At 43.1% G+C, this 21,201-nt stretch overlaps 1 protein-coding gene across 1 annotated transcript; it reads left to right on the top strand.

Annotated features, from left to right (window-relative positions):
* The first annotated feature begins 18,064 nt into the window (after positions 1 to 18,064).
* LOC147458346 (pentatricopeptide repeat-containing protein At5g66631-like) lies at positions 18,065 to 20,915 on the top strand. Its single transcript, XM_086513002.1, has one exon. The coding sequence runs from the start codon at positions 18,253 to 18,255 to the stop codon at positions 20,380 to 20,382; it is 2,130 nt and encodes a 709-aa protein (XP_086369128.1). The 5' UTR covers positions 18,065 to 18,252; the 3' UTR covers positions 20,383 to 20,915.
* The last annotated feature ends 286 nt before the right edge of the window (positions 20,916 to 21,201 follow it).

Here is a 21,201-nt window from a genome sequence, read left to right as displayed (position 1 = left end):
CATGCATAATCTTCGACTCCAACTCTTTACGCATCAAAGAAATTTTAGCCTCATTGCGACTTGCATAAAGAGCAGCCAAAATATCCCAAGCCTGTTTTGCAGATTTTGCTGAATGGATGTGAGGAACAATGGTGCGCTTCACAGACAATGCAATCAATGCATGGGATCCTTTACATCCCAACGAGCTTGTTCTATCGTAGGCAAAACAACTCTAATAGCAGCAACCCTTGTAGCAAGACCTGCAACATCCTCAACATCGCCTACATCCTCAGAACCAGGATGTACATCAATGCCTGTACAATATTCTAGACGCCCTTTGACACAAGAACGTGTTGCATCATATAAGCCCACATAGGGTAATTGTCCCCATCCAACCTGTCCTCAGCAGCAAACATCTTGAACACATCTGTGTTTTTGTTGTCAGCCATGGTAAATGCTGCACCTGATGTGAAAACTACCCAAAAATAGGAAAAACGGAGTGGGAACAACACATGCTATATAGCACAAACCATAGAAGACTATGAGGCACCTGTTATGCAGAAAATGGCACTGACAAAAATTCTACAAAAAATCACAAAATTGCCTGTGCGGACCTGCTTGTGGTGGAAACAGAGGCCGAAATGATCCCAAATCAAAAATCAATATTTGTCGACTTGCGAACGCTCGCCAAAGCTCACTAAAATCGGAGAAAGTGAACAGGCGTGTGCTGGAGCTACTGGCGAGTGAGCCCGGGAGGACGCAACCTGCTCTGATACCAATTGTTGAATTAAGGTTGCAGAGAAACGCACACAGCTTGGAGGAGACGAAGGAAGCTCAAGGCACACAATAGATAGTGTGTTACTTAGTGTGCAATGGAAAGATAGATAGCCCTAGAGTGATGGGCGTATATACAATGCTCGGGGGAAAAAAATGCCCCGGCGGTCCTAGTGTGTTTACACACATCACTACCACATGTATATGGTAACACCAATCTTACGATACTCGATCTACTAAAGACTTATGTTACATAAGTAGATCAACGCTCACAATGGGAAAAGAACTTACCTCTTGTAGAGTATGCGTACAATAATACTATCCATACTTCTACGGGTAAAGCACCTTTCAAAATCATTGAGGGGAGACCTAAAAGTCCCTTGCTACTTAAGGTACATGGGAAGATCTTTGTTGCCGATGAGTATAGCCGTAACCTACAAGAATTTTTTCGAAAAGATTAAGGAGGCTATATCCATCTCTCAACAAAGGCAAAAAGATGTTGCTGACAAGCACATAAGGGCCTTAATGTTTAAAGAAAATGATTGGGTCTTACTTAAGTTTCCCGAGGATCGATTGAGGCAAACAACGGGCAAAAATCCTACTATCCATCAAAAGTATTATGCTAAACTAGCAAAAAGATACTATAGTCCTTTCCAACTCCTGAAGCCAATCAATGAGATGGCTTATCATCTCAAGTTGCCCAATCATTGGCTCATGAAACTACTTAAGCCCTACAAAGGAGAGCCACCAAGTGAACCAATTATTGAAGACCCTCCCAAAATCAAAGACCAAGAAGAGGTGCTACAATCCGAAGTTATCCTTCGGTATGAAGACAAGGTACTATGACATGGTAAGATTATCCGATGGTATCTTATTAAGTTCAAAAATTATCCTTTCGAAGATGCTAAATGGATGCAATGAATATAACTTAAGGATAGTATGAACCTTTTCAATGCTTACAATGCTACATTAGAGTAAGCAAATGTACAAATTTCTTTTGACCAATGTTTTTGTCTTATAAAACTAGTTCTCTTTTTATTGTGCACAAATTTAAGTAGTATGCATACTTAGAATCATGTTTGTGATTACTAGGTCTCTCAAACACCAAGTAGAATTTGTCACTCTACTTGGGAGAATGAAATGGACTAAAGAACAGACATGCTTGCGACAACTATGTCTCCCAAGCACCAAATGGATTATTCATCCATCTTGGAATGATGTCATAGGGTAAAAAGGGATCTTTTACCTGCTAAAAAACATTGACTAATGACTAAGGATTTATCTCTTCTACCTCATAGTCGAGGACGACTATGATTTCAAGAGAGGTGTCATGTCATAAAATCTAATAACTAACCAACCCAAATGATTTTCTCATATTAAACTGATCATTTAATGTGGGAGAATAAACGAGAACAAGGGTTAGAATATATACATGTGCTTACAGATCTATCTCAACACGGGGCCTATGGTAAAGGGGTCCAGATGGGAGATGGTATGTCAAAGAGCAAGGCTAGCCAATGAAGCTTAAAGACCTTAGGTTTAGCTTCATTGAAGACCTCCGAAGGTTAGTGTTAAAAGTCCTTTGGCCTTAGGTAAGCTAGGGCTAAGCTTGAGGTGGGAACCCGGCCCAAGCTTGAGGTGCTTATCGTGCTTGATGACTAAGGTGCTTGAGGTGCTTGTTGTGCTTGATGACTAAGGTGCTTGAGATGCTTATCGTGCTTGTTGACTAAGATGCTTGAGGTGCTTGTCATGCTTGCCGACTAGGGAGCTTGAGGTGCTTGTGGGAACACTACCCAAGCTTGAGCTGCATTTTCATGCTTGCTGACTAAGGTGCTTGAGGGTAAGGTGTTCAAAAACTCAAATCCAATCCCTACTCAAGAGGGGGCGAGCCCTAAAGCTAGGGGATGAGAGAACACACACACACACACACACACACACACACACACACACACACACACACACACACACACACACACAAGGAAAGCCCAAGCCTCAAGAGGTAGCAAGGACACATGTCAAGCCCCTACCCATGTTGCCCTCATAGTGTGCTAAAGCCTATTGGTTGGCCTCTCAAGGGGTCCAATGATAAATTAGTTAGTTTAATTATTATTTTTTGCATTTACCAAGTCCTCTCTCTCAAAGGGGAAAGGGGGACACTTGTCCCAAGGCTATCCTTGTTGCTTGATATGCCTTGGCTAGTCCTGGAAGGATCCAATGAGCTTCAAGCATGAGCTACAAGGGGGGGTCGACCAAAGCAAGAAGGGGGGATTCTTGGGGGGTATACTCTTGGACACACACTTCACACACACCCTCATTGTGTGAAGTGCAAAGTGCAAGAGCTCCATCTCCTTCTCCAAGCTAGTAGAGAAGTTGAGAGCCTACACCAACACTCTTGGCTATGGAATGCAAATCCAACCAAGAGCCATGCTTCAATGCTTAAGCTTGCCATCTTCATTACTATGCTATTTGTATGCTAGCAAGAAGAGTGATGATAAGTGAGGAACTATTTCTTTATCCTATGGAATGTTTCTTCTTCCTCTTCCCTACCCTCATTCCCCGCTAGCTCCCTCCACCTTCAAAGGTGTTTGAGGCCTTGGGATTGAGGCTTGGGATAGTTAATGCTTTTTATGAATTTTATGTTATACTCATGATGCATGAAGCTTTCCATCTTCATTGCACCACCTAGGTCACAACAAGGAACACAAAGATTGTATTGTACCAAGTCTCTCTTGATGGGAGAATGGAGGGGTGACCGGCTCCACATAAATTCGGTCCTCAAATGTTGTCTTGTTCTCTAAACTCTCTCTCTCTTGTAAAAGTATTGTTCATGCCAAGGTACTGTGATTATGTTAAGTTCACCCTTTATGCTCTCAAAGTAGTCTCACAAAAATGTTCTCTCTAATTCTCTTAATTCCATTATTCTCAAAGTTCATAGGCCATTTCCATTACATCAATACTAATTCTACTCTCTTGGTTATTGTCAGCCATGCTAGTTAAACTTATTTATAAATTACTTTGTGCTTTGGTACCCTAAAAACCTTAGTCGCTACTCTTCTTTAGCTTTGAAAATTAGTTCTCAAGCAACCATACCCATGGTTTAGACATTGTTGATTGCAAAGACTAGTGGAGAGGATCTAACATTGCTCGATTGATTATGGTTCTTGTTGAGCTTGCTAGTAGCTCAATAATGGTTAAGCCAAAGGCAAGCCTCGAGAGACTCCATTATTAAGACTATAGTAATGGGTCCAACCTTTCATGGACAACTTAAGGACCTCTCTTCTTAAGTAAAAAAAGAGAAACCAATAGCTTCGATACCAATGTAATGGAAATGACCCATGAACTTTGAGAAGAGCGGAATTAAGAGAACTAGAGTGAGCATTTTTATGAGACTACTTTGAGAACATGGAGGGTGAACTAAATTAGTGGTAGCAACATAACCATTATACTTAATTAACTTGGCATGAATAATAATTTTGCAAGGGAGAGAATTAGAGAACATGACAATAGTTGAGGATCGGATTTATGTGGAGCCGGTCCCCTCTCCAATAGGCTTTTGTATTATAGATTCTCCCATAAAGAGAGACTTGGTACAATACATTCTTTGTACTCCTTGTGACCTAGGTGATGCAATGAAGATGGAAAGCTTCATGGATCATGAGCATAACATAAACTTTGTAAAAGCATTAACCATCCCCGGCCTCAGCTCCAAGGCCTCAAACACCTTCGAAGGTGGAGAGAGCTAGCGGAGAATGAGGGTAGGAAAGAGGAAGAAGAAGTTGTTGGGGTATAAAGCCCAATGTGGTCGCCCAGATAAGTGGGCGGGCCGCCAGGTATGTACACATATTCTTTTGTTAAAACCTAATAAGAACTCACTATGCTCTACACATTACAGTAGAGCGAGTTCACCATATCATCGTGCTCTTCTTCTGGCACTCTCTCTCGCGTCGCACTTCCGCTCGTACTCCTTCAACTGGTATCAGAGCTCAGATCGAGACTCGGGGCAGCACTGCAGGAGGCTAGAGTCACCAGCTCATATTGGAGTGAAATTCGACAAGCGAAGACACGGCCCCAAATCTCGTGGGCGAACCCGAAGGGCTCGGTGTTGTCAAAATTTCATTCTGAGGTCATCTCGGCCACCGTTCAGCTTCGACAAAGGTCTGCGCAGGCCATTTTCGACTACGTGGTCTCAGCGGGTGCAGATCCGACTCTGCAAATTTGGGGTTTTTGGCCTACGACTGCAGGTGCTGAGGATATCGACACTCCCAAAGTGTTGATTTGTGGCTGTCTACACATCGAAGGACGGCTCACAGTTCTTGGAGGCGTGTCACATACGACACGGGCGCATCTACACACAGACTGTAGGCGACATCCACTAGTTCATCAAGTAGCTTGTGTTTGCTGCTTGATATTCCAGATTTCATCCTGACATTGCAGGTACTTCCACATGGGATGTATTGTCAGAGATGATGTATGTTTGTTGAGGGTTTGCTGCCTGTGAGTCACGCAGCAAACAACTGCCGCAGCGGTTACAGCATATAGTGGGAAATTTGTGGATGTATGACTTTGTGGGAAGTCTATGTACTGTAAGATTTACTACAGCCTTTGTTGAGGGTCGAGTGAGGTTTTATTGAGCTGGGGGATTCTCGAATGTTGAGATCCTTTCGGTGATACAGGTCTTGGAGCGATCCCTCGAGCACCCTTAGATAGGCAGCTAGGATGTATTGACTGTGAGTTAGACAGTTGGGATTGCATCTTTGCTTTGCTGCCGTTGAGGCATTGTCACAGTCTATGCTTACAGGACAGTGACAGGATAGTGAGAGACAGTACAGATGTAGGACAGGTTTACCCGCAGCTTACAGTGTCAGAGAGACAGTTTTTTTTGAGCTGTTTTTTGGTCTGTTTTTTGAGTACACCAGAGCCATTTTACAAAGGAGACTCTGCCGAAATTTATGCAGAATCTGAAGCTTTCTTGGTTCATTTGACAGGTTGATATTGGTTCAGAGGTCAGTTTACAGGGGAAACTCTGCCGAATTTTTCCCAGGAAAGTAAACCACTGTGAAGCGTAGCTATGGCTGGATCACAGGACACTGCTCTTTACAATATCAAGAAGCTGGATGGAACCAATTTCCCATTGTGGAAGAAGCAGATTTGGCACGTGTTGGTACAAAAGAAGCAGATAAAACCTATAAAGCTGAAGGGGATAAAACCAGAAGATATGGACGAAGATGAATGGAGCGAAATGGATGAATTGGCACTTTCTACCATTATGCTGACTTTGGCAGAAAGCGTTTACTTCAATGTAGCAGACGAGATGTCGGCTTATCAAGCATGGTTAAAGCTGAGTGATCTTTATGAGAAGCAGAGTGCAGCTTCACAGGTATACTGGCTTAAGAAGCTTGTTGACTTGAAGATGAAAGAAGGGACACCTATGTCCAATCATCTGAATGAATTCAACACAATCTATAGTCAGTTGTCAACTCAAGGTGTCAAGTTTGATGAACCTGTTAGAGCTATGTTCCTGTTGATCACATTGTCGGAAAGTTGGGACACTTTTCGCACAGCTTTGAGTAATTCTGCACCTCCAGATGGTTTGAACATAGCAGGTGTAGAAGGAAGTCTGCTTACTGAAGAAACCAATAGAAAGACAATGGACAAAGGCAAAGGAACAGCCTTAGTTGTCAGGGGAAGGACCAAAGAAAAGTACAAAGGTGGAAAGAGGAATCAGTCTCGTAGCAAGTCCCGCAGTGCTAAAGGCAAGAGTGACATAGAATGCTACCATTGTGGCAAGAAGGGTCACATGAAAAGAGACTGTAGAGAATGGAAAGCAGAAAAAGGCAAAGAGAAAGCTGAAGACCATGGTGAGAAGAACAAGTCCTCAGTGAAGATTCAAGAAATAAATGTGACAAACACTGTTGCAGAGGATGATAGTCTAGTGTCAGGAGACATCTACTTCTTGAAGAATACAATGGACTCAGCTCTTCTTACAGCATCTGATGGAAATGCACTGAGTGACTGGATTATAGACTCAGGGGCATCACTTCATGTGTCTCCAAACTAGGAGTGGTTTACCTCTTATGTGACCACTAAAGATCATGTTCGGCTAGGCAATGGGCAGACATGTGAGATCTTAGGTGTTGGAGATGTTCAATTGAAGTTTCAGAATGGCTCTTCTTTCACGCTGAAGAATGTGAGACATGTTCCTGCAATTACAAAGAGCTTGATTAGCACAGGTTTACTTGATGATGCTTGCTACGTCACCACTTTTGGACAGAACATGTGGAAGATATCCAAGGGTTCTATGACAGTAGCACATGGAGTAAAGTATGGAGGACTTTACATGATTTATGTATCAAATGTCTCTAAAAATGTAATCAATGTAACCGAGCAGCCGAACGTTTCTTTGTGGCATAGCCGGTTAGGACATATGTCCAAGAAGGGAATGGAAATCTTGTCTCGTTCTGGTTATTTGCCTGGCTTTTCATTTAATGATTTTGAATTCTGTGAACATTGTCTGTATGGTAAGCAAACACAGCAGCCACATAAGCATAGAAGCAGTAGAAGAGATACACAGTTGGCACTTGTTCATAGAGATTTGTGTGGACCTATGCCTAACCTATCTCTAGGGGGAGCTTCTTACTTTATGACATTTATAGATGATTACTCGAGGAAATTATGGGTTTACTTTCTCAAGCACAAGGATGAAGCGTTTAGTGTTTTCAAAACTTTTGTGACACTTGTGGAGAATCAGAGTGGCAAGAAGCTTAAATGCTTACGCACTGACAATGGTGGAGAGTATGTTTCAAAGGCCTTTCAGGACTTTTGTGAGTCAAAAGGTATAAAACGTGAACTTACTGCTCCTTACAATCCTCCTCAAAATAGTGTTGCTGAGAGGATGAATAGGACCATACAAGAGAAGTTCAGAAGTATGTTGTCTAATGCGCAGCTGCCAAATGGGTTTTGGGCTGAAGCTGTATCAACAGTTGTTCATCTTGTAAATAGATCTCCTAGCAAGGTTTTGCAGAAGGATTCAGTGCCAAAGATGGTATGGTCAAGCAAAATGCCCTCATACAAGCATCTCAGAGTCTTTGGCTATGAGGCATATACTCACGTTCCAAAGGAATTTAGGAACAAACTTGAGCCAAAGAGTAGAAAGTGCATCTTTCTAGGCTATGGTAATTCTGGTGAGATGGGGTACAGACTTTGGGATCCCAAATCCAGAAAGGTTGTCTGCAGCAATGATGTTCACTTTAATGAATCCAAATATCATTCTAAACCAGAGAGGGTTGAGGAGATTAGAAGAGTTGTCTTCCAAGAAGATGGACCTGCATGTGCAAGACAAAATGTCAGAGCTCAAGAGGAGCAAGGACAGGATAGAGTGGAACCACAGGTTGTGGCTGAGCCTGAGCCACCTATTGTGCGTAGATCTGGACGTGTCACGCGACCTCCTGATAGGTTTGTTCCATCTATGAACTATGTCATGTTGACTGATTACAATGAGCCTTCATGTTACAAGGAAGCAGTGCAAATGAAGGACTCCGAGAATTGGCAATTGGCCATGCAGTCAGAGATGACAGCTCTGCATAAAAACAAGACATGGAAGCTAGTTAAATTACCACAGGGCAAAAAGGCTCTACCTTGTAAATGGGTTTACATGTATAAAATCACCGCTCATGATAGTCAGCCAAAGTACAAAGCAAGTCTTGTTGCCAAGGGCTTTAAGCAAGAACAAGGCATTGACTTTGATGAAGTCTTCTCTCCGGTGGTCAAGAGGACTACATTGAGATGCTTTCTTGCATTGGTTGCCATATTAGATTTGGTGTTGCACCAAATGGATGTCAAGACAGCGTTCTTGCATGGTGATTTAGATGTGGAAATTTACATGCAGCAGCCAGAAGGGTTTGTTGAGAAAGGCAAGGAAGATTGGGTATGCCAGTTGTTAAAGAGTCTTTATGGCTTAAAACAATCACCGAGGGCATGGTACCATAAATTCCACAAGTTTATGCTTTCTCAAGGCTACAAACGTAGTGAGTTCGATCACTATCTATATACAAAGAAGGCTAAGGATGGTAGTTGGCTGATCCTTATTTTGTATGTGGATGACATGTTGATTGCTGGCAAGCACTTGGAAGAAATTTCAGCTTTGAAGTCAAAGATGGAAAAATCGTTTGACATGAAAGACATGGGTGAGGCAAGTCATATACTTGGTATGCACATTGAGAGAGACAGATCAAAGAAGTTGATTTGGTTATCTCGAACAGAGTATATTGACAAGGTTTTGCAACGTTTCAATATGGAGAAGGGAAAGGCACCGAGTGTTCCATTGCCACCATATGTGAAACTTAGCAAACAAGATTGTCCTGTGTCTGAGGAAGAAAAGGCTGAAATGGATAAGATTCCATATGCGTCTGCAGTGGGTAGTTTGATGTATGCAATGATTGCTACTCGCCCAGACATTGCATTTGCAGTGGGTTTAGTAAGTCGATACATGTCAAACCCAGGCAAGAAACATTGGGAGGCAGTGAAAGGAATATTGAGATACATGAAAGCTACAAAGAGTATGCGTATATGCTATGGGAGTCAGGAGCTAAGTGTAAATGGTTTTACAGACTCAGATTATGCAGGTGACTTAGACAACCGAACGTCTACGTCAGGGTATGTCTTTACATTGGCTGGTGGAGCAGTATCATGGAGTTCTAGATTACAAGATTGTGTTACTCAGTCTACTATAGAGGCTGAATATGTTGCAGCATCAGAGGCATGCAAAGAATCAATTTGGCTTAATCGACTAGTAACAGATTTGGGAATCAAAGAAGAGATGCCTGTGTTATATTGTGATAGTCAAAGTGCTATACAATTGGCTCGCAATCCAGTTTATCACTCAAAGACAAAGCATGTGGATGTGAAGTATCATTTCATCAGGGAAATGCTCGAGGATAAGTAACTTCAGCTTGTCAAAGTTCACACCACAGAAAATCCTGTTGATCTACTTACAAAAGGACTTCCCTCAGAGAGCTTTGCGCATTTTCGCAAGCAGTTAGGTGTAGGGTAGTACATCACTTCTCTACATTTCTTTTATATTAGCTTGTATAGTAGCTTCTCTCACACTTAAAGTACCACATTGGACTTTAAGTGGGAGGTTGTTGGGGTATAAAGCCCAATGTGGTCGCCCAGATAAGTGGGCGGGCCGCCAGGTATGTACACATATTCTTTTGTTAAAACCTAATAAGAACTCACTATTCTCTACACATTACAGTAGAGCGAATTCACCATATTGTCGTGCTCTTCTTCTCGCACTCTCTCTTGCGTCGCACTTCTGCTCGTACTCCTTCAGAAGTAACATACGAGAAAGAGATAGTTCCTCACTTATCATCACTCTTCTTTCATAGAATAGCATAATAGCATAATAATGATGAAGAAGAAGATGGAAATCTGAAGCATTTGAGCATGGCTCTTGGTTGGATTTGCATTCCATACCAAGAGTGTTTGTGTAGGCTCTCAACTTCTCAACAAGCTTGGAGAAGGAGATGGAACTGCTGCACTTTGCACTTCACACAATGAGAGAGAGAGAGAGAGAGAGAGAGAGAGAGAGAGAGAGAGAGAGAGAGAGAGAGAGAGAGAGAGAGAGTGGGAGAGTATACCCTACAAGCAAGCCCCTACCTTCCTTGGTCAACCCGTGATTGTAGCTCAAGCTTCAAATTCATTGGACCCCCACAAACTTAGCCAATCACATGCAGACTCCATATCAAGCAACCATGCTAGCCTTAGGACAAGTGTCCCCCTTTTCCCTTTGAGAGAGAGGCTGCTTGAGAGGCCAACCAATAGGCTTTAGGCGCAACATGAGGACAACATGCAGAGGAACTTGACATGTGTTCTTGTTGCTTCTTTAGGCTAGGCTTGCCTTGTGTGAGGGTGTGTGTGTGTGCTCTCTCATGCCCCTACAATGAGTGCTCGCCCCCCTTGAGTAGGGATCTAGTTTGACTTTTGGAACACCTTAAGCCCCTCAAGCACGTTAGTCATGAAGTACCTTTGCACCTTAGTCATTAAGCACCTCAAGCACCTTAAGCACCTTAGTTAACAAGCACGACAAGCCCCTCCTGCACCTTAGTCAGCAAGCATTCCAAGCACCTCAAACACCTTAAGCCCCTCAAGCACGTTAGTCATGAAGTACCTTTGCAGCTTAAGCACCTTAGTTAACAAGCACGACAAGCACCTCCTGCACCTTAGTCAGCAAGCATGCCAAGCACCTCAAACACCTTAGTCAGCAAGCACGACAAGCACCTCAAGCACCTTAATCACCAAGCACGACAAGCACCTCAAGCTTGGGCTGGGTTCCCACCTCAAGCACAACCCTAGCTTGCCTAAGGTCAAAGGAATTTTAATACTAAACTTTGGAGGTCTTTAATGAAGCTAACCCTAAGGTCTATAAGCTCCATTATCTAGCCTTGCTCTTTTGACATATCATCTCTCATTTGGACCCCTTTAACCTTGGCCCTGTGTTGAGATAGATCCATAAGCACATGTCTATATTCTAACCCTTGTTCTCGTTTATTCTCCCACATTAAATGATCAGTTTAATATGAGAAAATCATTTGGGTTGGTTAGATATTAGATTTTATGACAATTCCATTCCATCAACTATTGAGAAAAATGTAGAAGTATGTATGGACAAGATATATAAGAGAAGGAGAACCAATATGTACTCAAATGTATAAGAAATACAATGGTAGAAGGAAATGAATAATTTTATTTATAAGCAAACTACTTTGGATACAATGTTGGTACTCTCAGATACCAAAATTGATACCACAAAACTAAGTTTTGTAAAAAAACTTTAATAGTACCAATACCAAAGAGCTAATAGTACCAAAATTATGATTTGGCACTACAAGTACCAAAGAAGGTACTGTGAACTACCTGGATACACTATATTGGTACTGAGAGAAAGATCGACCGGGTGATCCCTGAACCCAATGCTAAGCCTATAGAACCAAGTACAAGGAGTGTGTTTCTTAGCTACAACACTCTATACAAGATGTTTTAATGCCTCACAATGTCTCTAAGATATTTCTCTATCTCTCCCCTGTCTTCACTCCCTTCACTCTCCATAACTAGTGTAGTGCTACATCTTTATATTGATGTATCTCTTTATCTTGAGCATAACTCGTGGATCCCTTGGTAGGTAGCTTCTTCATGATGTGGGGAACATTCCTTCTTGACACTTCATCAAGAGATCATAGATGTATCTCTTGGTAGTGTTGGAATTAGGGTTGCAGAGAAACACACACAGCTTGGAGAAGACGAAGGAAGCTCAAGGCACACAATAGAGAGTGTGTTACTTAGTGTGCAATGGAAAGATAGATAGCTCTAGAGTGATGGGCGTATATACAATGCACGGGGGAAAAAACCTCCTAAAGAGGGAAAAAATGCCCCGGCGGTCCTAGTGTGTTCACACACATCACTACCACATGTATATGGTAACAAATCCCCCCTGGAGTGATGCGGTGAATGAGAGCTGGCACATGAGTAAAGGGAAGTGCCATGCCCTGAGGACAGGATCAGTCCACAAAGGGGAGTAAGCCCAAAGCTTTGCGGAAAGCTTCAAGCTTCTCACGAGACAATGCCTTTGTGAAAAGATCTGCAAGGTTGTCCTGTGTTGGCACATAAGCCAAGCTGATCTCTCCTACTAAGAGCCTCTCCCTAATATAGTGGTAATGCACCTCAATGTGCTTGGTGTGAGCATGAAAAACTGGGTTCCTCGCAATTGCCAATGCGCTCTAACTGTCAGTGTAGATAGTGTTGGCAGTGTCCTGTCCAACACCCAAATCAGTCATAAGGCGTCTATGCCATACACACTCAACCGTAGCTGTGAAGACTACCCTGTACTCAGCCTCACAACTTGAAGTGGCCACAGTAGGTTGCTTCTTGCTCAACCATGATATACATGAACTGCCAAGCATGAAACAAAAACCACTTGTGGACACTCGCGTGTCAAAACAACCAGCCCAATCTGAGTCCGAAAAAGCATGTAAGTCTGGCGGCAATGATCCCCCCTTGGGATAAAACAAGCCACGATGTAAAGTGCCACTAAGGTAGCGGAAAATCCTCTTGACAGCCTGCCAATGCTTAGACCCTGGGCTATGCATAAATCTGCTGACTTGTGAGACTACAAACTAAATATCCGGCCTCGTGTTGCATACATAAATGAGGCAGCCAACAATAGTTTGGTAAAGAGTGACATCAGCATGATCGCCAGCATCATGTAGACTCAACTTCAAACCTGTTTCCATGGGAGTGGCAATAGGTTTGCAATCCTCAAGTCCAAAATTACATAGCAATGTCTCTATGTAGCTTTTTTGACACAAGGATATACCACCATCACACTGCTTAAACTGTATACCAAAATAATGATGCAGCAGCCCCAAATCTTTCATCTTCAAAGTAGCATTCAAATCAGCCTTAAATTCAGCAATATGTCTCTCATTTGGTCCACTGATCAGCAAATCATCAACATAAAGAACCACAATGAGAAGTACATCACCCTCACGCTTTACATACAATGTGCTTTCTGTTGGACTGTTAGGAAAGCCTTGTTTGACCAAATGAGTGTCAGCTTTCTCATACCAAGAACGAGGAGATTGCTTCAACCCATACAAAGCCTTGTTACATTTGCACACTTTGTCCCCTTGTCCTTTTATGACAAAACCGCGAGGCTGCGTTACATAAACTTCCTCAAATATGTCACCATTCAAGAAAGCAGTAACAATGTCTGATTAATGTACATCCCAACCAAAATTAGCTGCCAATGCACATAGAAAACGCACAGTAGTCATAAGACAAGTGGGAGAAAAAGTCTCTTCATAATCTATGCCTTTTTGCTGTGCATAACCCTTTGCAACAAGTCGAGCCTTATGGCGATCGATCTCACCATCTGGCTTGCGTTTCAACTTGTAAACCCACTTCGTACCAATGGCCTTTTTTCCAAGAGGCAAATCACATAAAGTCCATGTGTCATTCTCTATAAGTGCATCATATTCTGATTGCATGGCAGCCATCCAATTTTCTGAATTCTGTGCTTCATCAAAAGATAGAGGCTCCTCAACATCATGTAAACTAGACATAGCCAAAGCATAACAATCTGATGCATAAGATGCATGGCGAGAGCCTGAACGAGTACGATTAGACAAAGGTGCATCCAATTTACTGTCACGCAAAGTGTGCACCAGCCATTTTGGCATACCTCTAGCCTTCTCATTTTCAGCCCTTTCCTCATCAAGTACATCATGTACATCTGCATCAGTAATAGGCTGATCTAAAACATTTTCAGAAACCCACATAGGCTGTACATTTGGCTCATTGGAACTTACATTCATATTTCCACCACTGAGAAGAATCAACAAAGTGTCATAAATGTCCTGTGAGCTTACATTACTGTCTCTAGTACATGACAGCAAGGGCTAAAAGAAATCTTCCACAAACACTACATCCCGTGAAACCAGAATACATTTCGTTTGCGGATGATACAACATGTAACCTTTGCTTTCAGCACTATAACCAACTAAAATACATTTCACAGCCTTATCATCCAATTTTCTGCGCTGCACTTGTGGCACCAAAGCATATGCCAAACAGCCAAAAACACGCATGTGCTCAATATAAGGTTTTCTATCATGCCATGCTTCATATGGAGTAATAGACTGCAAAGCTTTCGTAGGACACCTGTTAAGTACATAAGTGGCACACATAATGGCCTCAAGCCAAAAAGAATGCGGCAAAGCTTGACTTTTGACCATACATCGTGCCATTTTCGTCAGTGACCTGTTTTTCCTCTCAGCAACACACATTGGTGTTTTATCCCACGACTAGCCAGAAATGCATTAAATTCATGAGACATATACTCCCCCCCTCGATCGGAACGGAGGGTGCCCATAGTACATTTCGAGACATTTTCATCCATAGCCAGAAATTGTTTGAAGCACATAAAAACTTCGGACTTTGCTTTAAGCGGAAATACCCATGCATACCTGGAGTAATCATCAATGAAAGTCACGAAGTACAGGTAATTGCCCAAGGACGGAGTTTAATGCATGGGCCCACAAACATCACTATGCACAAGCTGCAACCTGCATGTGGCCCGAACTGAACCATCCTTTGGAAACTTAGAACGCTGCATCTTACCCAAAATACAGCCTTCACAAACATCTTTGACAGGTGCTTCAAGATGTGGCAAAGAAGCAACCATATCAGATTTCTGCAAACGCAGCAAACTGGCAAAATTCAGATGACCAAAACGTGCATGCCAAAGTTTTGCATCTGAAATAGCCCTTGAATCTGCAACAGCATTTGCAAAATTTTTGTCCACACTTGTCACACAAAGTAAGCTTATACAGCCCACGACACAAAAGCCCAGATGCAACAATTTCATCACCAAAATTGAGATCATGAACTGTACATCTGTCATCCACAAATTTGACTACAAGTCCAAGTCTAGCAAGTGCAGATACAGACAAGAGATTCTTCTTGATCCCAGGTACATAAAGTTCATCAACAAGTGTGAAGGAACTGCCATTAGCAGCAGTGAGCACAATATTTCCAACTCCTTGAGCTGGATAAGAAGCGTTGTTGGCACAAGTGACTGAATTCCCATGAGGGACAGACTAGAGAGAGGTAAACAATTCACGATGTGAGGTAATGTGCTTTGTAGCACCACTGTCAAAATACCACACATGTGAATCTGCAGCAACTGACAAGCATGCATCATGGACAGCAGGATTGTAAGTGCACTCTGCGCTAAAAGCCCATTCTGCATCAACATCAGCATTACAGTCTCCTTTCACAGAAGACTCAACAATGGCTGCATTTGTAGTGGAACCAGCATTTGCAGTGGAACCACCCTCTTTCTTCTTAGCCTCTTTGACCTTCAACTTAGGACATGACATGATCAAGTGATCATTGGCTTTACAATAATGGCAACACATCTTCTTTTTGCCCTTATCACCAGAATTGCCAGACGAAGTGCTGCCAGCAGAAGCATTAGGAACAAAATTTTTGCCACTCCCAGCAGAACCATAGGAAGTGGCTGCATTACTGTTACCACCCTTTCTTTGAGAAGCAATAAAAGCCTGTTCAACTGCATGCTGCCTAGTCCTATTTTTTCTGGAAAGTGACTCTTGCAACAGCAATGTGCATAATGCATCAAACTTGACAACTTCTGGATTTCCTTGGGTCATAAGTCTCCAAGTACTAGCAAAAGTCTGGTAACAATCTGGTAAGGCATCAAGAACAGTCTGCACAAGGGAACTGTCTGAAATAACTTCACCTGCAGAAATAAGTTGCTCATTGATATCCTTGACACTAGCAAGGAAAGTGTCGATATCATCTTCCTCATGCATAATCTTTGACTCCAGCTCTTTACGCAGCAAAGCAATTTTAGCCTCATTGCGGCTTGCATAAAGACCTGCTAGAATATCCCAAGCCTGTTTTGTAGATTTTGCTGAACGGATGTGAGGAACAATGGTGCGCTTCACGGACAATGCAATCAATGCATGAGCCTGTGCATCCTTAACATCCCAACGATCTTGTTCTGCCGTAGGCAAAACAACTCTAACAGTTGCAATCCTTGCAGCAAGACCTGCAACATCCTCAACATCGCCTACATCCTCAGAACCAGGACGTACATCAATGCCCTGTACAATGTTCCATACACCCTTTGATACAAGAACATGTTGCATCATATAAGCCCACATAGGGTAGTTGTCCCCATCCAACCTGTCCTCAGCAGCAAACATCTTGAACACATCTGTGTTGTTGTTGTCAGCCATGGTAAATGCTGCGCCTGATGTGAAAACTGCTCGAAAATAGGAGAAATGGAGCGGGAACAACTTGTGCTATATAGCACAAACCGTAGAAGACTATAAGGCACCTGTTATGCAGAAAACGGCACTGACAGAAATTCTGCACAAAATGATGAAATAGCCTGTGCAATACTGTCTGTAGTGGAAACGGAGGCCGAAATGAGCCCAATTTAAAATTATGAGCAGACCGAGCTCTTCGAGCTCGCCCAAAATTTTTGTCGACCTGCGAACGCTCGCCAAAGCTCACTGAAATCAGAGAAGGTGAGCAGGCGTGTGCTGGAGCAGCTGGCGACTAAGCCCAGGAGGACGTGACCTGCTCTGATACCAATTGTTGGAATTAGGGTTGCAGAGAAACACACACAGCTTAGAGAAGACGAAGGAAGCTCAAGGAACACAATAGAGAGTGTGTTACTTAGTGTGCAATGGAAAGATAGATAGCCCTAGAGTGATGGGCGTATATACAATGCACGGGGGAAAAAACCTCCTAAAGAGGGAAAAAATGCCCTGGCGGTCCTAGTGTGTTCACACACATCACTACCACATGTATATGGTAACAGGTAGGTAGCTCCCAAGTTGATATGTTGGCTCTTCTCTGCAGTCTGAAGTCACCTAACTGCACCTGTTCTTGGTTGAATATCTCTCCCTTTAGATCTGATCTTGGTTAGCCCTTTGGTAGGGTTGTTGTACAAAATATATAGAGCATTTCTTCTTTGTATTGATCCATAAGGTCATGGTTGTAGATGGCTGTAATAACCACCCCTATAAATTTGTCTGATTGACCTCTTGAAATTTCTCCCAACTTTTAGGTACGTTTGGTACTTTATTACCCGATTGCTTGGTAGTTATTGTAAACTCTTCCCACGCTTAGAGATGATGATGTAGATGACAAAGTGATGTCACAAGAAAACTTTCAACAAGGCTATTGCTGGCGTGGCATGCCCAAGAAATCCTTCCCATGTTTCGATTTTCTTGAGCCGCCCAAATGTAGAAACAAGCATTCCATCGAATCAAAGGTCTAATTGTGCCTTTGCAAGTGCACTATTTGTAGGCTCCAAGAAGGGCGGTGTAAATTGCAAGTTGTTCCCCTCAAGTAGGTAGTACCAACTGAAAAAAAAACCCGAAAATCTCTAGAATATTTGAAAATGCTCTCCCTCGATTTCCAAGTGAGTACGCAGGTCGAAGGTGGGGTAGGGTGAGATGAGAGCATGTCGCCTCCATGCAGGATGATGAGAAAGTAGCGGGGACGGGAGGCGCAAGGACAACAAGGCGGAAACACAGCTAAGACTTATAAGTGGAAAGAACACAATCGAGAAGAGGGGGACTTGGCCTTAAACAGTAAAGGCTGTTGAAGCCTTCAACGAAATAGCCTTCCACGCATTCCAAACTTGCTGGAGGGTGTTGCTTTTGGCCTCTGGACCTAGCAGCAGCGCAGGGTGGTTGGGAAAGGATCTACTGAGATTCCATATCAATAAGATGGGGAATGAGCCAAAAATAGGTCTGAGACGATTTCACAAAAACCGTTTAAAAAGGGGAATCTTAGTAGTATGGGTGCTATGTAGGTGCTATTATATGTAGGTGCTATTTAACCCTTAATTGTATAGCAATTTCCCGCTTTCGTTTGCCCAGATGCTAGACAACCAGCTAGGAAATGCATCGTTTTTGCGTAGCATTGAAGCAGCGCGGATGCACAGGTATGCACCAACTGGAACAGTGGCCTAGATCACCGTCTTGCAGACGGCTGGCTCATCAGCATGTGGCGCTTTCCATCGCAGAGCGAGATCCTGCAAAGATTTCATCAGAAAAAACCCTGGCCAACATAGAGAAGGCTTTCAGCGAAATGGGTTCTGATGATAGTACCCGGCCATTACCCCCTCGTTATGTCCTGCATCAGTTCTTTGAGCAAACCAGGTCCATAGCCAGCGTTGCGGAGTTGCTGAGTAAAGGGGTTTGGAACTCGGAGGTGCAGATAGCCTTGAAGAGCTTAGGCATCAGGTATGACCCTCCATTGGTCACCCAAGTTCTCCGACTGGATATCCCTCGTGATGTCGCCTTGAGCTTTTTCCAATGGTTGAAAGGTGTGCGTCAATTCAAGCATAATGAATACACATATGGTGCCATGTTGAATGCACTAGGAAGGGCCGGGCACTTTCATGAAATGCAGAAACTTTTTGACGAAATGGAGGCAGATGCTTGCTTGGTGACCCCTGTTACCCTCAGCAACGTCATGCTGTGGTATTCTAAGGCGAAGGATGAAAAAGGTATTACCGCCCATTGGCGATTGTTGCGGCAGACTGGAGCCAAACTCTCTACTGCAATATATGCTGTATACATAGAGCATTTACTACGGGTAAAACGTTACACCAAAATAGCGATTGTTTTTGAGGAAATGCTTAGGGCTCATTGCCTCCCAAACAACCGAACATACTCTGTTTTTGTTCTGTATCTCATTGACAATGGAAATTTGGATGCGGCTGCCAGGGTTTCGGAAATAATGCAGTCGGTGCACTTGGTTCCTGATAGAGTGACATACAAGACCCTTATAAATGCGTATGCAAAGAGTGGGAATTTGGAAAGGGTATTGGAGCTCTTGGAGGAAATGAAGGAGCACTTTCACCGGCCCACAAAGCAGTTCATGCCAGCAATAGAAGCTTTGCAAGCGGCAGGTAAGTCCAAGGCCGCTGCAATCTTGCTAGAGGAGATTTCATCAGTTTCTTCTTCAAGTGACAATGAGCTAATCGAGTCATTAGATGACGAAGACATGGGCGATTCTGAGTGTAGTTTGTCTGAATGGAGGGCCATTTCATGCTTTAATCTTGGTTTTGATGTGAATGCATTTGCACAAGCTCTTCCTACATGGGACTCTAAAGTCGAAGAGATGCTCGAGCAAGCAGACATACATTGGGAGCGCCATCTTGTCATGGGGATCTTGAAACGGGTCAAGAATGTAGATATACTGTGGCCCTTTTTTCACTGGCTTAAGAACAAGGTGGGATACAAGCATGATAGCTATAGCTGTGGACTGTTGGTGGAGCGTATTTTCAAGTGTAAGTTAAGTCTGGCAAAGAAAGCCTCCTTAGTGAATAAGCTTTATGAAGGGTTGCGTTCTGAGGGTATGAAGTTCACAGTCCCTATGTTCAATCGAGTAATGCGATACTATGTTGGCGCTGGGGAAGGAGACAGAGTTTTTACCTTGTTTAAGCTCATAAAAGAAGTTGGGCTGGAGCCTAATCGTATCTCATACTCACTAGCCATGGAGGGCTGTGCAAAAAACCATCAAGTAGATAGAGTAAAGGCGCTTCTGAAAGAGGCTGAGGAAAAGGGTTTTTATCTCAGCAGTAATGCACGGGCCCAATATATAACATGTCTTGCAGCGGTTGACAAGCTTGAGGAAGCATACACCTTTTTCTGTAGCACGCACTCGTCTGGAAGACGGTCCAGCCTTGATGAATACAAGGCTATTCTTGCAGCTTATGATCGAGAAGGAGACAATCCTATGGCTCTTCAAATTTATGATGAGATGAAAGAAGCTGGCATAGAGCCTACGCAGGACATGTACAAAATTCTCAAAAAAGTCTTGCTGGAGGCAAACAGGCCTAGAGATGTGCAAGCCTTGGCAGAGGAGAGGAAGTCCTTCGATTTCTTTGGAGGAAAGAGGAAAGAACTACAGGAAAAGATTTTGTCTGTTTTGTTCCTGGTTATGGGAAGCGTCAAGCCAAGGAGGTCCCGAAGTTCAGGTGAGGGGAATGGTACAACTGCGGGGTTCAAGTATGGAGTCTGATAAAGTAGTAGATGAGGGAGATGCCACAAATGCAACATGCTTGAACTGAGACAGCGCTTGCAATAATCTGTCATCACCAAAACTGATCGGGCTTAATCCAGTTACCAGTAGCAGAATGCTTGCCACTATTATAGGCAAACTCTAATTGTGGAAGATTCCTTTCCTACCCAATCAGACTGCCTATGCATGCCATTGCCGTCGAGGTTGTGGCAATAGTGATTGCCTGTTGAGTACCCTTACGGGCCACGATCTCTTAGGGCTCCATGCTGGGAAGTACTATTGTCACATTGGGTGCGCACTGTTTGGAGCCTATAGCATGCCAGCGGCTATGGTGGCTAACGCTGTCAACATATAGCAAGCAATGAAGTGGAACGAGTACATCGAAGAGCTTAAAGCTAATTCGTTCAGAAAGTAGTTCTATGGTAGTAAGAGTTGTCAAGGTTGCTGGGCAAGCTTTGGCTTGAAAGTCCATATGATGTTTGATTGCAAACCTTCCAAATGGCAAGGATTGGGAGTGCACTCTTTCTTAGTAACTGCTGACGCGGAAGGCGCGTCAATGGTGACCATTGGAAATTGACAAACTCCTCGCTATCAATTGCAAAGATGTAAATTTGTGTGTGATCTTCAAGGACCTGCATGAGGCACAAAAAGATGCTCTCAAACTTTAATGAAGTCCAAAGAGTTATATCATATTGGCTTTTTAACTCCTGGTGCAAGCCTGCATATAACATTTCAACTGTAGAAATCAGTGACCACAAATTTTTCCCAGTTCTGTAGCCCTAGTTGTACTCCAATTGGGCTTGGTCAGCTTTATAGTGG

The sequence above is a fragment of the Adiantum capillus-veneris genome, chromosome 5 (assembly GCF_014529385.1).
Source record: "Adiantum capillus-veneris isolate H3 chromosome 5, ASM1452938v2, whole genome shotgun sequence".
NCBI classification, from domain to species: Eukaryota; Viridiplantae; Streptophyta; class Polypodiopsida; order Polypodiales; family Pteridaceae; genus Adiantum; species Adiantum capillus-veneris.
Note: the sequence above shows the minus strand (reverse complement) of the source record. Positions and strands in the feature narration are given on the sequence as shown.